The following is a 14,690-nucleotide window of genomic DNA, read 5'->3' on the forward strand; positions in this document are numbered from 1 at the left end:
GATTATGTATTTAATCTCACCAATTTGAAAAGAGGTATCATTACCCTTATTTGGATCAAGTTCCTTGGACAAATTTCTTGAACTGCATGTGCCTTAGTTTCATTATCTAGAGGAAATAATGTTAATCCTTATGAGATGAATTAGAATTAAGTAATGCATGTGAAACACTTAAAACAAAACCTAATACATAGTAAATGCAGTATTTGCTGAAAGGTAGTTATTAGTGGTGGTAGCTTACTAGATTGAGGTTTAAGTGGTGTGTAGTGGTGACTTTATATCAGCTCTGCAAAATTGGGATTTTTTTCATTTCCTTCCATTGCCACACCTGGGAAGGCTAAGAACTTAATAATACATTTTTTTAAATGCCCTTCCATTCTCCCCTTCCCATCTGAGAGTAAAATATACCTAAACTTTCTTGCCACGTTTCCCTCCCACTGCTCTACCAGCTTTACTTACAGAAATGATGTCTCAACCTGATGACACCTAGGGCGGTAGTTTTTTCCACTTAATTTTTTTTCCCCCTAACTCTTGGCAAAAAAGTACTTTTGAGTCTTTACCTTCCACAGTATAGATGCTAAAACAGTTGAACTTGGATGAAGATGATTTAGTTAAATCCCTTCAGTTTTTTCTCCATATTATTCCCTGGGGGGAGAGAGATAAAGTCTTAATTCTTTGTGTTCCTCCCTCTCATCCAGTATCATAAAAAAGAATAGTGTTCTTTTACCTTCTATTAGCCTCAGAACTGTTTCTTGATTTAAAGTTACACAATTTTGATCAGATTGTTAAAATAAAATTTCCTGGTAATAATTTCCCGCATGCCCTAGAAATCAAAGGAGTTCTAAAACATTTCAGCTAACTACATCATGATTGAGCAGTAACTGGGCCTGGTACTGTGTTGGGCTAGGCTTTATAAAGGTAAATGAGACATGGTCCTTGTCTTCAAGGACTTTGACATATGAAGGGAAGATGCATTGATTAGTGGAGGTTTGTGAGATATGTATGCATGGTATACAGATTGTCAGAGAGATAAACTTTAAAACTAATTAGGGAAGAAATTTATTTAACCCTTTAAGACATTTCTTTTTTTTAATGTTTTATTTCTGAGAGAGAGACAGACAGAGTGAGCAGGGGAGGATCAGAGAGAGAGGGAGACAGAATCTGAAACAGGGTCCAGGCTCTGAGCTAGCTGTCAGCACAGAGCCCGACGCGGGGCTTGAACCCACGAACCGTGAGATCATGACCTGAGCCAAAGTCGGATGGTTAACCGACTGAGCCACCCAGGTGCCCCGTAACCCTTTAAGACATTTCAAGAGGTTTTTTTCTTTCTTTTTTTTTCCCCAATGTTTGTTTATTTTGAGAGAGAGGCGGGGTGGGGAGGGAGGGACAGAGAGAGAAAATCTCAAGCAGCCTCCATGGTGTCAGTGCAGAGCCTGACACAGGGCTCAATCTCTAGGTTCAGTCTCACAAAGCATGAGATCATGACCTGAGCTGAAATCAAGAGTTGGTGCTTTACCACTTTACTCACTGAGCCACCCATACACCCCTCATGAGGTTTTGAGTATTAGTTTACTGAACCATGGTCAAATATTTTCTGACCTTTTTTCTATTTTCCTAACAACATATGACAATTTTTTTAAATGTTTTATTTATTTTTGAGAGAGAGAGATAGCATGAGCAGGGGAGGGTCAGAGAGAGAGGGAGACACAGAATCTGAAGACAGGCTCCAGGCTCTGAGCTGGCTGTCAGCACGGAGCCTTGACGCAGGGCTTGAACCCATGAACTGTGAGATCATGACCTGAGCTGAAGTTGCATGCTTAACCAACTGAGCCACCCAGGCACCTCAATTTTTAAAAAGGAAGTAAGAGATTTAATCTTTGTCTTAATTACTTGTTCTTTTCAGGTTCTTTTATGTATCCCAATGTTTCCTCCTTATAAATTCTCAGTAATTGCTGTTTCACCTACATTTGTTTCTCTTGATTGAACAGACAGCAAAGTGTACAGTAGTTTAAAAGGTTAATAACTACAGGGATTTGGATTGTTTGAAACCTCTTTTTCTGTTAGAAGGCAAAGTAATGAAGTAGAAAAAGATTGGACTAGATAATCAAAAGTTTCTGCTCCCAGCTTTCTACTACTCACTAAGTGACCTTGGACAAGTCACTTAAGGTCTTTAGATCGGTGTCTTCATTAATAACCCATAATTTATGATTTGTGAAGTTAGCTTTATAATTAAATGATAACTAGGTTACAGTTTTTATATACATTTATGCTTGTAACAATGTTTTTGTTGAAACATTCAAAAGGTAATGAAGAGCAGGAAATCCTGTTGAAAGGAAATGATTTTTCAATGAATTTGCTCAAAAGAAAGGCATAAAGTTAAAAGAGTTCAGATTCTTATATTTTAATTGCAGATGTTTATATACACATTAATTTTTATTTTATTAAAAGCATTTTTTAATGTTTTTTTATTTTTGAGAAAGATACACAGTGTGAGCAAGGGAGGGGCAGAGAGAGACGGGGTGGGGGTTGGGGGAGACACAGAATTCTAAGCAGGCTCCAGACACTGAGCTGTCCGCACAGAGCCTGACATGGGGCTCGAACCTGCAATCCGTGAGATCATGACATGAGCCAAAGTCGGATGCCTAACCAACTGAGCCACCCATGCGCTTCTATCTACATCAGTTTTAAAGTATATGTGCATTCTACCATTTTTTTCTGATTTCATCAAGTTAAAACATATTTACTTTTTACTAATATGGAAACTAATTCAAAACTAAGAGTAGGTTAGATTTCAAAAAAGGCTGCTTTTCATTCTACTATGATCATAAGGCCACTGTTTATCCTATGCATTTCATGTAAAACGTCAATAAATACTTTTTTAAACTTCTAGTTTAGCTATTGAGTTATCCTATTGGCTAAAACGGAGTATTCTTAGAGGTATTCCTACAGATTGGGGTGGGGGGGTATAAATGAAGGAAACAAATATTGCTCTATTTTCTGGTACACGGAATTCCATTTTTGCTGTTTTCTTGCTTAAGGTAAAATAGTAGTAAACCTTTGGGTGACACTTTCTTCCTATTTCCTTTTGTAAGGAAAAGGTGAGTGTCATGGATAATGAGAATGAAAAGGCAGTAATATTCTGAATTGAAACAGCTTTTGTGACTCTTTGGAGAAAGCTTCAGTTGTAGATGTTTAAAATTCTGGGGTGCCTGGGTGGCTCAGTCAGTAAAGTGTCCGACTTGGGCTCAGGTCATGATCTCGCGATTTGTGGGTTAGAGCCCCGCGTCTGTCTCTGTGCTGACAGCTCAGAGCCTGGAGCCTGTTTCAGATTCTGTCTCCCTCTCTCTCTCCCCCTCCCCCACTCATGCTCTGCCTCTCTCTGTCTCAAAAATAAACTAAAAAAAAAAAAAATTTTTTTTTTAAAGTTTAAAATTCTGAGCTTTCCTCCTATTGGTGATCAATATGGTAATTGAAACATCTTACCATTCCAAAAAGTTTTTGAAAAGTTCATTGTGTAACCTTTCAAAATTTAGCAATTAAATCCGTACTTCTCATTTAGAGTTAGGAAGATTAGCAGTTATCTTATGTTAATTATCAGTTGGGATATTGGTAATATAATTTAAAATAAAATTATAATACCAAGCTTTTAAAAAAAGTGAGATGAGAAAATGATAGCTGTTCTTTCTAAAGAGAACAGATTTTGTATTATGCTATGGCTTATGTATATGTTTGGATTGTTTGGATTTCTTTTGTACCATAAGAGTCTTGATTTATATCAAGTTTACTTTCAAAAAAAAAAAACAACCAACAAAACAACTTTGCATTGCTTCAGAAATACTGTGTGACATCTTTACAGTATAGATCCAAGACCTGAAGACTTTTGAATTTGGGTAATGACTCCAGGGGTTAGAGGTTCATTTTACCACACTCAACAGTTATGAATGGTAGAAATGTTAACAAATATAAGACAAGATAGTAACATTTTTTAAATCAGTTTATAACACATTAAACTCTTTATTGTTGCTATCTAATTTGTAAAGTACAATTTATATTTATTTCTGAGGTAATAGAGTTTGACTTCGGTATAACAAATGAATAATTTGGGGTTTTCTGTTCATTAAATTTTTCTTATGAAAATTGTCAAGTATACACAAAATAGAGAAAATGGTACAGTGAAATCCCCACAGTTATCAAGATTTTGCTTATTATCTGTATCTCCCTCCCCCCTTCTTTTTGACCTACCTTAGAGGAAATCTCAAACATTATTTTATTTCACCCCTGGTTACTGCATTTGGTAAAATAAGGACATTTTCTTATATAACTATTTAACATAACAAAATGAGCAATATTTTCTTTTGTATTAATCTTTTTATAGTTAAAAACTGTTTTCAAGAACACTGTAGCTGTGTACTATCAGAGATGATACCTATTTCAATTTACCTTAATGAAAATTAAAAATTCACTTCCTCAATTACATAAGCTATTTCAAGCACTCAGTAGCCACATGTGACTATCGTATTGGAAAGTGCAGATATAGAATATTTTTGTCATTGCAGAAAGTTCTATTGACCACACTTACTGTAGATGCTTTCTGCATCGCTCTGGGAATGAATCTGAAAGAGATAAATATCTGTGTCTTAAGGAAGTATGCAAAATTGTTTTTTAACAGTTGGTTCTCATTTCTTTCAGATGCGTGGACAAAGTAACAACTGACAAAGGTAAGACTTGGTCTTTTTTATCTGTCACATACATTACACTGATTATTTTAGACTCTGATAGAAAACAGAATAAACTTCAACCTAAAAATTCAAATTGTTCTCATTTAAAAGTGAATTTTATTTAGTAAAAGATATAGGAGTCATTAGAACCTATTTAGATACTAGATTTGGGCAAGTGAAACATTTTGGCATTATTTGGAAACCAAGTCAGTGGGAAATCAAATTATTTTGTTAATTAAATTTAAATTATTTAATGTCTGTTTATTATAATTTGTTTTTAGCTATATGGTTTTTTAGTAAAGTAACAGAGAGGAATGATACACAATATACAGAGTAAAGTTTAGACAAAATCTTGATGCCAGTAGAGACTCAAATTATAAATGTAGTTTGAAGAATGTGGAAAGAAAAGTGTTCCAAGATTTCAGCCTGGTAAATCATTAAATGAGATCATAAATATACACATAAGTATATGTGTATATTTTTTCTAGTTATTGCTTGCATTTCTTGATGCTAAATCAAATATGCAGCATCCTTTTTAAAACTGGAACAAGTTGGGGCGCCTGGGTGGCTTAGTCGGTTAAGCATCCGACTTTCGCTTAGGTCATGATCTCGCGGTTCGTGGGTTCGAGCCCCGCGTCGGGCTGTGTGCTGACTGCCAATTCAGAGCCTGGAGCCTGTTTCAGTCTGTGACTCCCTCTCTCTCTGACCCTCCCCTGCTCACGCTGTCTTTCTCTCTCTCTCCTAGAAATAAATAAAAATCTTTAAAAAAAAAAAATAAAAAAAAAAATAAAACTGGAACAAGTATACTTTCAAGTGTATTTATTGTGTCTGAAAGAAATCTACTTACCAAGGCTTGGCCAATTTAATATGTATGTGAGTGTGTTTATATGTATATATGTGCATGTGTGTTTATATTATATATGTACATATATATTTGTGTATAAAGATTTTTCTTTTCATAAAGAATACTTTGAGAATATGTAACATGTATAAGGCAAGTTTAAAACCTGGATTTTAGTGCCATGTAGAAGAATGACAGTGTGATTAGGAACCAGTGATTTGAATTGGTGGCTGCTTTGTAAATAATTAGATAACCAGTTACCAGGGGTTTTTTTTTCCTCTGAATTTTAGAACCTGAGGCTAGTATTTCATGCCAGGCAGAAGTATGTATTCTAGGCAAATTTTCTGTGTGTGTAGAAAACTTCGCATGACCAATTTGCTGCTGTTACTTGGAAAATAGAGTCTGCCAAGAATGGAAGGTCTTATATTCCTTATTCAGAGATCATTTTGAAATGTTACGTTGTGATGAAAATGTAGGCAGGTGGCGATCAAGTACCAGAGCAGTTTTTATTAAAACAAAATACAAAATCCCCAACCTGGCTTTATTAGAGCTAAAGTTACTCAGTGTGTCTAAAGAGTATGTATAAAGAAGTTATTTGGGGTTGCCTTGAGGAGAACTTGGAGGATGTGACAGTAATTTTGAATCTCTGTTGGAGATAAATTAATTGCTCTTTGTGTAGATGTCTTAAACCAGAAGTTGGCTTGTTATATGGTCGTGCAGCTGTGGAGAAATGAAACTGCATTCTGGGTTGCTCAGTCTCCATCAGTTCTGCTCTGATTCACTAGTTAAATGCTCCAGATCTTGATTTAGAGCTCAGCATTTGAATTCAAGTTCTACCTTTTATTGCAAATAACATCAATACCTGAAAGTCCAGTAAACACTCGGTAAAAGGTAACTGTAAAATTTTGAAGAAATTCTCCAGCTCTCATTTTCAGCTCTTCTTGTGGCTGTTCAACTCTGAACGGTATATAGGAACATAAAAAAACTGTATCTTAACGTACATTTAAACAACTAGACCAGGGAATACAGAAATGGAGGCTCTAGTGGTCACTTTTCCCTGTGTTTTTTAGTACTTAGACTTTGCCTCCATTCTTACCCTTTATCTTGTCATTTAACTTCTCAGAAAGCTGTTCTGTTACTCTGGAATAGTTTTCATGTTCAGTTGGTGTTCAGTTGGCTGCATTTTAACTGAAGCAACTCAACTCATTCCAAAGTTTTTCAATACTTTGAGCAGGTTTTTGGTATTTTCTGGAGGTACTGCTAACTCTGTGTCATTAATATTGACAAGATGTTTTCAGGATTGTTTTTAACTCTTACTTACTTCAAGTAACATGAAATTATATTCTTTCCTTCAGTCAAATATAAGAACCTTGGACATATTGACATATTTGAACAAATAATGTTAGATACACACAAAAAACAACTTCCTGTTTTAAAATTATGAAGTTGCAAAGTACCATGTTCATTTTTTTACACTTCAAATAGTAAAGAAACATATTTGTATTGGTTCCTGTTCTTGTATTTATATAACCCAGATGGGTATATGTAAAACAGACGGAAAGTGAATATATAAAAAAAAAAAATGGAAATTTGCAAAGATAGTGTTTATTCATCAAGTAATTGTTGTGCATCCCATTATATGTCCAGCACCATTCTAGGTAGTAGGTTGTGCTGATAATCAAATCAGTGCAATGAAACACTTGACTAAAATAATATGATACAGAGTTTGATGAAGTCAGGATGTCATGGGAAGAGCCCTTTTGAGAAGGTGACTTTTGAACTGAGGCCTGAGTATGGAAACAGATAGCTGGATGAAGAGCATTCCACACAGAAGAAGCAAAAAGGGAAAAACTTGAAACCTGAAAGTTTAGTTTACCACTGCCAGAGGATTATCACAGCGGAACTTCCAAGAGTGTTAGCAGAAATTTTGAATGATGGAGTCTAGCAGGTTCCTTTTTAACTTGGCTTTATGTTTTCATTCTGTTCTGTTTTCAACTAATGCTATTCTTATGGTAATGAAGTACAGTGATAGTTTGCCTCAGTGTAGTTTATTAGTAATTACAGTGTTATTTTATCCACTAATTTTCTGTTACTTTCAAGCCTCCAAGTAAAATTGTCCAAGATGAAACCTTATTAAAAAAAAAAAAAAAAAGGAGGGTACATAATATCTTAATATTTACTAAGGTGAGTTTCGAGTGTGTCATGGAATGATAAGTATTAGAGAGTCAAATGTGCTAGGTGTTTAAGTCATCAGTGTGTTAGGTTTTTGTTACTGCAGGGCCTCTCAGAGATTTTGATTATTGAGTAATGAGCAATATAAATACCAAAATGTGCAGTAACTCCCTAACTTAATTGACTATAAGAACCCTCACACACACACACACACACACACACACACACTTTTTCACACACACACACTTTTTTTTAAGGGATAGCTCATAAAATTAGAATTTGTGGAAAACATACTTGGGAGCACTGAGTGCTTAAAATTTGATTGTCTTAAACTCTGGGTCTCACCTTTTATTCAAAATCCATTTACTGTTCTCAGTTACTTTTCTTGTTTCCGGGTAGTAACATTTAGAAAAGATTGCCTAGACAGAGTCATCAAATCAGTTCAAAACAGATCTGGGAATTTACTTAGATTATTTAGAACTTTGACTATTTCCCTTATCTAATTTATAATCAATATAATATCTGGAATTAAAATATTAGCTTGGTTTTTTATTTTCTGGATCACATCATCCGTTTTTTATTTCATTGATCTAATTTATATGTTATAGCTCTGTTCCTTTCTTTAAAAAAATAGAATTTATTTATTTTTAACAGTTTTTATAGTTTCAATTTCATCAGAGTATTTCATTTTTCCTTTGTTGGAATACCTTGGTTCGTTTCTTATCCTGTCATTTTCAGTGCCCTTAAACAATATTTTGTGTTATTCTTAACTATATAGAAGAGGCATTCCCACCTGTTTTTCCTACTGCCATTGAGAAAAATCTAACTGTAATTTTTACCATTTGAGTATTAGTACAAAGGATGAGGTAAGAAGTTACTTAGGACATTGTCTTCACAATTCTTTGACAGATTTTGAGTCTCCTGGCTGATAACCTGGTGTCCCTAGTTAAAATAGAATTTTACTGGTTTTGAATAGGAAAGAGCTATGAAAAAATCACTAGGCAAAAAAAAAAAAAAAGGCATAGATTTAGTTTCAGTCTTAACTCTCAAATATATGATCACTTTTAACTGAAGCATTCTTCACAAATTCAATAATACTCTTCTAAAGTTGGCTTAAATATAAGTTTAAAAGAGCCTCGCTTTCCTTGATATCTCTTAATACAGCTGACATTGGAATATTTCAAAATGGACTTTACTAATTATGGGAAACAAAGCAGAGCTAATTATAGAAATACACAGAGTAGTCTGATCAGGTTTCAGAAACTCAAGTTTCTGTTACTATAATGTTCATGTCTCAAAGGGCTGACAGTACATAGCATTTTATCTGTCCTATTTTGTTCCTAGCTCTTTACCTTAAGGGAGCAGGAACTATATTATCTCACTCAGTAGGAGAATGCTCTACTCAGACATATGGTTCCTCATTGGGAATGCCCTATATCCATTAAACTATTTTCCTAGTTCAAATATATAGACCTCCTATGGTTCTTCCTCTCTGTTCTAGTTTTCTAGAAGTGCAGATACACCTCGTGTGGGGACTGGGACATGGGCTTAGAATGCCCATGGGCTTTTCAACTCATTTCAGTTGTAGGATGTTTTATCAATTAGATAAATGAGTCTTTCCCTTACATACAAAAAAAATAACTTTGTAACAGTTTGCCCATTATGATTCAACTTACATAGAAACCATCTCTGACAACAGTTGTAAGATTATTTTGTAATGTATAGTAATTATTTTATATTGCGATCCAGTTCCTGCCACAACTAACTACTTGAGAGATAAAGCAGAGTGCCCTGGTGGGAGTAAACAGAAGCACGAGCAGCCAGGAACCTCTGACAAAAAGGATTTAACTCTGATTTCATGCCCCCCCGCCCCCCGCCCCGACCTTTTAAGTCCAAGAAGGATCAAGCTCCTCCGAATTAAAACTAGCCAGATTGATCTAACTACATCAAGGCAAAGCCCCTGTTAGCTTCAGTGCAAGTAATTCTCTTAGAGGTAACTGTGGTTCTGTCCTCTGCCTGTCTACCTCATTGCTATCTTGATCCTAGTTAATCTCCCATCTTGTATCCTAGCCTCTTTGTTTGTAACTTTGCCTCTTGAGAATTTCTAAACCCTATTTTATTTACTGTGACTCTCCTAAACTCTTGTTATCACTCATCTATTGCTATATAACAGACCATCCAAAAGTTCAATGGTTTAAAATATTAAAAAGTGTTATTTCTCAATTGGGCTGTTCCCTCTTTTTGGTCTTTCTGTCTAGACATTTTCAAGTCATGGTGGTCTCCAAAAAAAGATGGAAGGCAGAAGCAGCAAGGCAGCTTGACACTACTTCACATGATATAAGATCAACACACAAAAATCAGTTGTGTTCCTGTATGATAGTAATAAAAATGTTGAAATTATAAAATTATACCATTTACAGTAGCATCAAAAATTATGTGTTACTTAGGGATAAATCTTACAAGACATGAAAGATTTAAACATTGGAAAGTACAAAACACTTGAATGAAATTAAAGACTTAATGAAACAAATGATGTACCTTCTTCATGGGGTTAAAGACACAGTATTGTTAAGATGTCATTTCTAAGAGTGGGATCGAGTCTTTCAGGAAAGAGGAAGAGGAGAAAAGATGCTTGTTGGGCATCCAGCCGTGGCTACTACACAAGTATAGTCTATAATTTGTTTAACCCTTACCTCATTGAAGGACACGACATTTCTGTTCTTTTTTTTTTTGAGGATTATAGCTGATCCTTTTGAAAGTCTGTTAAGATATACCATACATATAGCACTGAGTGTTATGTAGAAACTAATTTGACAATAAACTATTTGTAAAAAAAAAAAAAAAAAAAAAGATATACCATACATATGCACAAGCTCACTTACCGTAAATGTACGGCTTTGTGAGTATTCACAAGGCAAGCCCAGTCATGTACTCATCACCCAGCTCAAGTAATGCAACTTCATCTCTACCCCCAAGTGTAACCACCATTCTGGCTGTGAACAGCACAAATTTGTCGTGCCAGTTTTTGGATTCTATATAAATAGAATAATGTAGCATGTACTCTTGTGTAGGGCTTCTTTGCTTACCATTATGTGAGGTTTCTCTAGGTTGTGTTTGTTACAGATTATTCATTTTCATAGTCTAATAGTGTCGGGAGTATATCGTGGTTTATTCATTTTACTGTTGATTGGCATTGGGGTAGCTTTTAGTATTGGCCTTTGTGACTAGTGCTGTGATGCATATTTTATTAATAAATTTTATTGAGACGTAATTTATACAGCATAAAATATACCTATTTCAAGTGCATAATTCTGTCTACATAGATTTTTCTTTTGTGGGCATTTTATAAATGGGCTTTGTATATAGAAATAATGTGTTTTGTTTTTGTGTTTGGCTTCTTTCACTTTGCATATTTTTGAAGTTAATCCAAGTTGTAGCATGTATCAATATTTTCATCCCTTTGTGTAGTACTTCTTTGTATGGAAATATTCCATTAGATTTATCCATTTTATCAGTTGATCTACTTTTTAGCTATTATGAATAATGATACTCTGAATATTTATGGCCAAGTTTTTGAATGGATGAATGCTTTTTTAAATTTTAGGTCGATATCTAGGAGTAGAATTTCTAGATTGTGACTAATAAATGTATGTTTAAGAGCCTGGTAAAGAGTTTTCCATAGTGGTTATGACACCTATGTTCCCTAGTGATGGATGAGGATCTCTTTTACTCTACAACCTCACCAGTGTTTATTATTGTCATTTCACTATTCTGTCAAGCCAGCTGCTTTAGGATAGTGGGGCACATGGTAAGGCCAGAGTGAATTCTGTGAGCCATAGGTCCATTGCTGCATTTCATTTGCTGAGAAGGGAGTTCCTTGTTCAGAAGAAATGCTTTGTGGAAAACCATGACTGGGATAAGGCATTCTGTAAGTCCATAAATGGTATTTTTCATAGAAGTACTGTATGCAGGGAAGGCAAATCCATATCCAGATATTGATTCCGTAAAGAACAAACATTGCCACTTCCATGGTGGAGATGGTCCATTATAATGAACCTGCCATTAAGTAGCTGGATGATAACCCTGGGGAATGGTGCCATATCAGGGACTCAATGTTGGTCTCTGCTGCTAGCAGTGGCACTCAGCAGTGTCTATACCCATTGGCCTTGATGAGAGACTCTGGGTTTGGTTTCCAGCAGTCTCAGCTCTGCAACTATAGGAGATCAGGATTTCTTACAGGGCAGACCTAGAAACTTTCAGGTCGTTTATATGGTGCTTGAGCTAGGAATTTAAATACCTAAACACATTTCTATCTTTCTCAACTTTGTCCAGTATGATTAGAAGCAACTAGCCAATTTCTTGCTCATTTAGCTTGAAATATCCTAAGGTATTAACTACATAATAACCAGAACCTTGTCTGTTATTAGAGAAGTGTTTGATCAGGAGTATCCATTGGTGATTTTTTGTTATAGACTTTAGTGTTCTCTTTACTACCGAAAATAGAGTCATTAGGGTCTTTAAATATAATTAAAGAAACAATTCCAGAAAACCCAGAACCAATTGAGAAAATTCATCCTTAAGATTCTGTCCTTCTGGGAAGTTTATAGCAATACAGGCTTGCCTCAAGAAGCAAGAAAAATCTCAAACAACCTAACCTTACACCTAAAGGAGTTAGAAAAAGAACACCAAACAAAACTCAAACCCAGTCAGTAGTAGGAAGGAAATAATAAAGATTAGAGCAGAAATAAGCAAAATAGAAACTTAAAAAAAAAAAAAAGATCAATGAAACGAGGAGCTAGTTCTTTGAAAAATCAACAAAATTGATAAACCTTTAGCCAGACTCATTAAAAAGAGAACTCAGAAGTGAAAGAGAAATAAAAGCCAACACCATGAAATACAAAGGATTGTAAGAGAATATTATGAAAAATTGTGTGTCAAAAAATTGGATAACCTATAAGAAATGGATAAATTCCTAGAAACGTATAACCTCCTAAAACTGAATCAGGAAGAAATAGAAAATTTTAACAGACTGATTACAAGTCTGTTAATTGAATCAGTAATCAAGAAACTCTCAACAAATAAAAGTCTCGGACCAAATGGCCTCACAGGTGAATTTTACCAAACATTTAAAGAAGAGTTAATACCTATTCTTCTCAAATTATTCTAAAAACTAGAAAAGGAGGGAAAGCTCCAAATTCAATCTGTGAAGCCAGCATTACCCTGATACCAACACCAGATAAAGACATCACAAAAAAAGAAGTACATGCCAGTGTGTACCTGATGAACATGGATGCAGAAATCCTCATCAGAATGTTAGCAAACTAAGTCCAACAATACATTTAAGAAATGATTCATGATCAAGTGGAATTTTTTTCCTGGGACAGGAGGGTGGCCCAGGATTCACATATCAATCAGCATGATACGTCACATCAACAAGAGAAAGGATAAAAACCATATGATCATTTCAATAGATGCAGGAAAAGCATGTGACAAAGTACAGCATAGCATCTATTCATGAGAAAAACCTTCAACAAAGTGAGCTTAGAGGGAACATATTTCAACAGAATAAAGGCCATGTATGGAAAAGCGCACAGCTAATTCATACTTAGTTGTGAAAAACTGAGCACTTTTCCCCTAAGATCAGGAAAAAGACCAAGATGTCTACTCTTACAACTTTTATTCAGTAAAATACTGGAAATCCTAGCCACAGCACTCAGACAAGGAAAAGAAATAAAAGGGATCTAAAATTGGTAAGGAAGAAGTAAAACTTTTCCCGTTTGCCAGTGACATGGTATTATGTACAGAAAACCCTAGGGGCACATGGGTGGCTCAGTTGGTCAAGTGGCCGGCTTTGGCTCAGGTCATGATCTCATGGTTCATGGGTTTGAGCCCTGCGTTGGGGTCTGTGCTGACAGCTCAGAGCCTGGAGCCTGCTTCTGATCCTGTGTCTCCCTCTCTCTCTGCCCCTCCCCTGCTCATGCTCTGTCTCTTTCTTCAAAAATGAATAAACATTTTTAAAAATTAAAAAAAAAAGACTCCAAAAAGCTACTAGAATTGATAAATGAATTCAGTAAGGTTGCATGATACAAAATTAATACACAGAAATCCATTACTCCTTTATACACTAATAATGAAGTGGCAAAAAAGAAAAAAATAAGAAAGCAATCCTATTTACATTTGCACCAAAAATAATAAAATACCAGGAATAAACTTCACCAAGGAGGTAAAAGACCTATCTATACTCTGAAAACTATAAAACATTGATGAAAGAAATTGAAATGACACAAATGGAAAGATATTTCATGCTCATGAATTGGGAGAACAAATATTGTTAAAATGTCCATATGACCCAAAGTAGTCTACAGATTTAATACAATCCCTATCAGAATACCAACAACGTGGGGTTTTTTGTTTGTTTGTTTTTGTTTTTTTACAAAACTAGGAGAAATAATCCTAAAATTTGTGGGGAGCCACAGAAGACTCTGAAAAGCCAAAGCAGTCTTGAAAAAGAACAAAACTGAAGGTATCACAGTTCCTGAATTCAAGCTGTATTATGTGGCTGTAATAATCAAAACACTATGGTGGTGCTAGCATAAAAATAGATACATATATCAATGAATCAATGAACAGAATAGAGAGCCCAGAAATAAACATGATTTTCTGGTTAACTTGTCTTTGATAAAAGATGTAACAATATACCATGAGAAAAAGTCTCTTCAATAAATGAAGCTGGGAAAACTGAACAGCTACATGCAAAGAATGAAACTAACGCACTTTCTTATATCATACACAAAAATAAACTCAAAAAGAATTAAAGACCTAAATGTGAGGCCTGAAACCATAAAAATCCTAGAAGAGAACACGGACAGTAATTTCTCTGATATTGGCCATAGGAACTTTTTTCTAGATGTGTCTCCTGAGGCAAGGGAAACAAAAGCAAAAATAAACTCTTGGGACTACAT

General features: G+C 35.1%; 1 protein-coding gene across 3 annotated transcripts in view; it reads left to right on the forward strand.

Moving 5' to 3' along the window:
• The window catches only part of ZFP91 (ZFP91 zinc finger protein, atypical E3 ubiquitin ligase), a 44,330-nt gene that overhangs the window by 1,690 nt on the left and 27,950 nt on the right, over positions 1-14,690 (forward strand). For all 3 annotated transcript variants that reach the window (XM_039245057.1, XM_039245055.1, XM_039245056.1), the window contains exon 2: positions 4,687-4,715. In XM_039245057.1, the coding sequence (XP_039100988.1) occupies positions 4,687-4,715 (29 nt within the window). The remainder of the gene's footprint in view (positions 1-4,686; positions 4,716-14,690) is intronic.

This window comes from Hyaena hyaena, unplaced genomic scaffold (genome assembly GCF_003009895.1).
Source record: "Hyaena hyaena isolate Hyena2069 unplaced genomic scaffold, ASM300989v1 scaffold_252, whole genome shotgun sequence".
In the NCBI taxonomy this organism is placed as follows: Eukaryota; Metazoa; Chordata; class Mammalia; order Carnivora; family Hyaenidae; genus Hyaena; species Hyaena hyaena.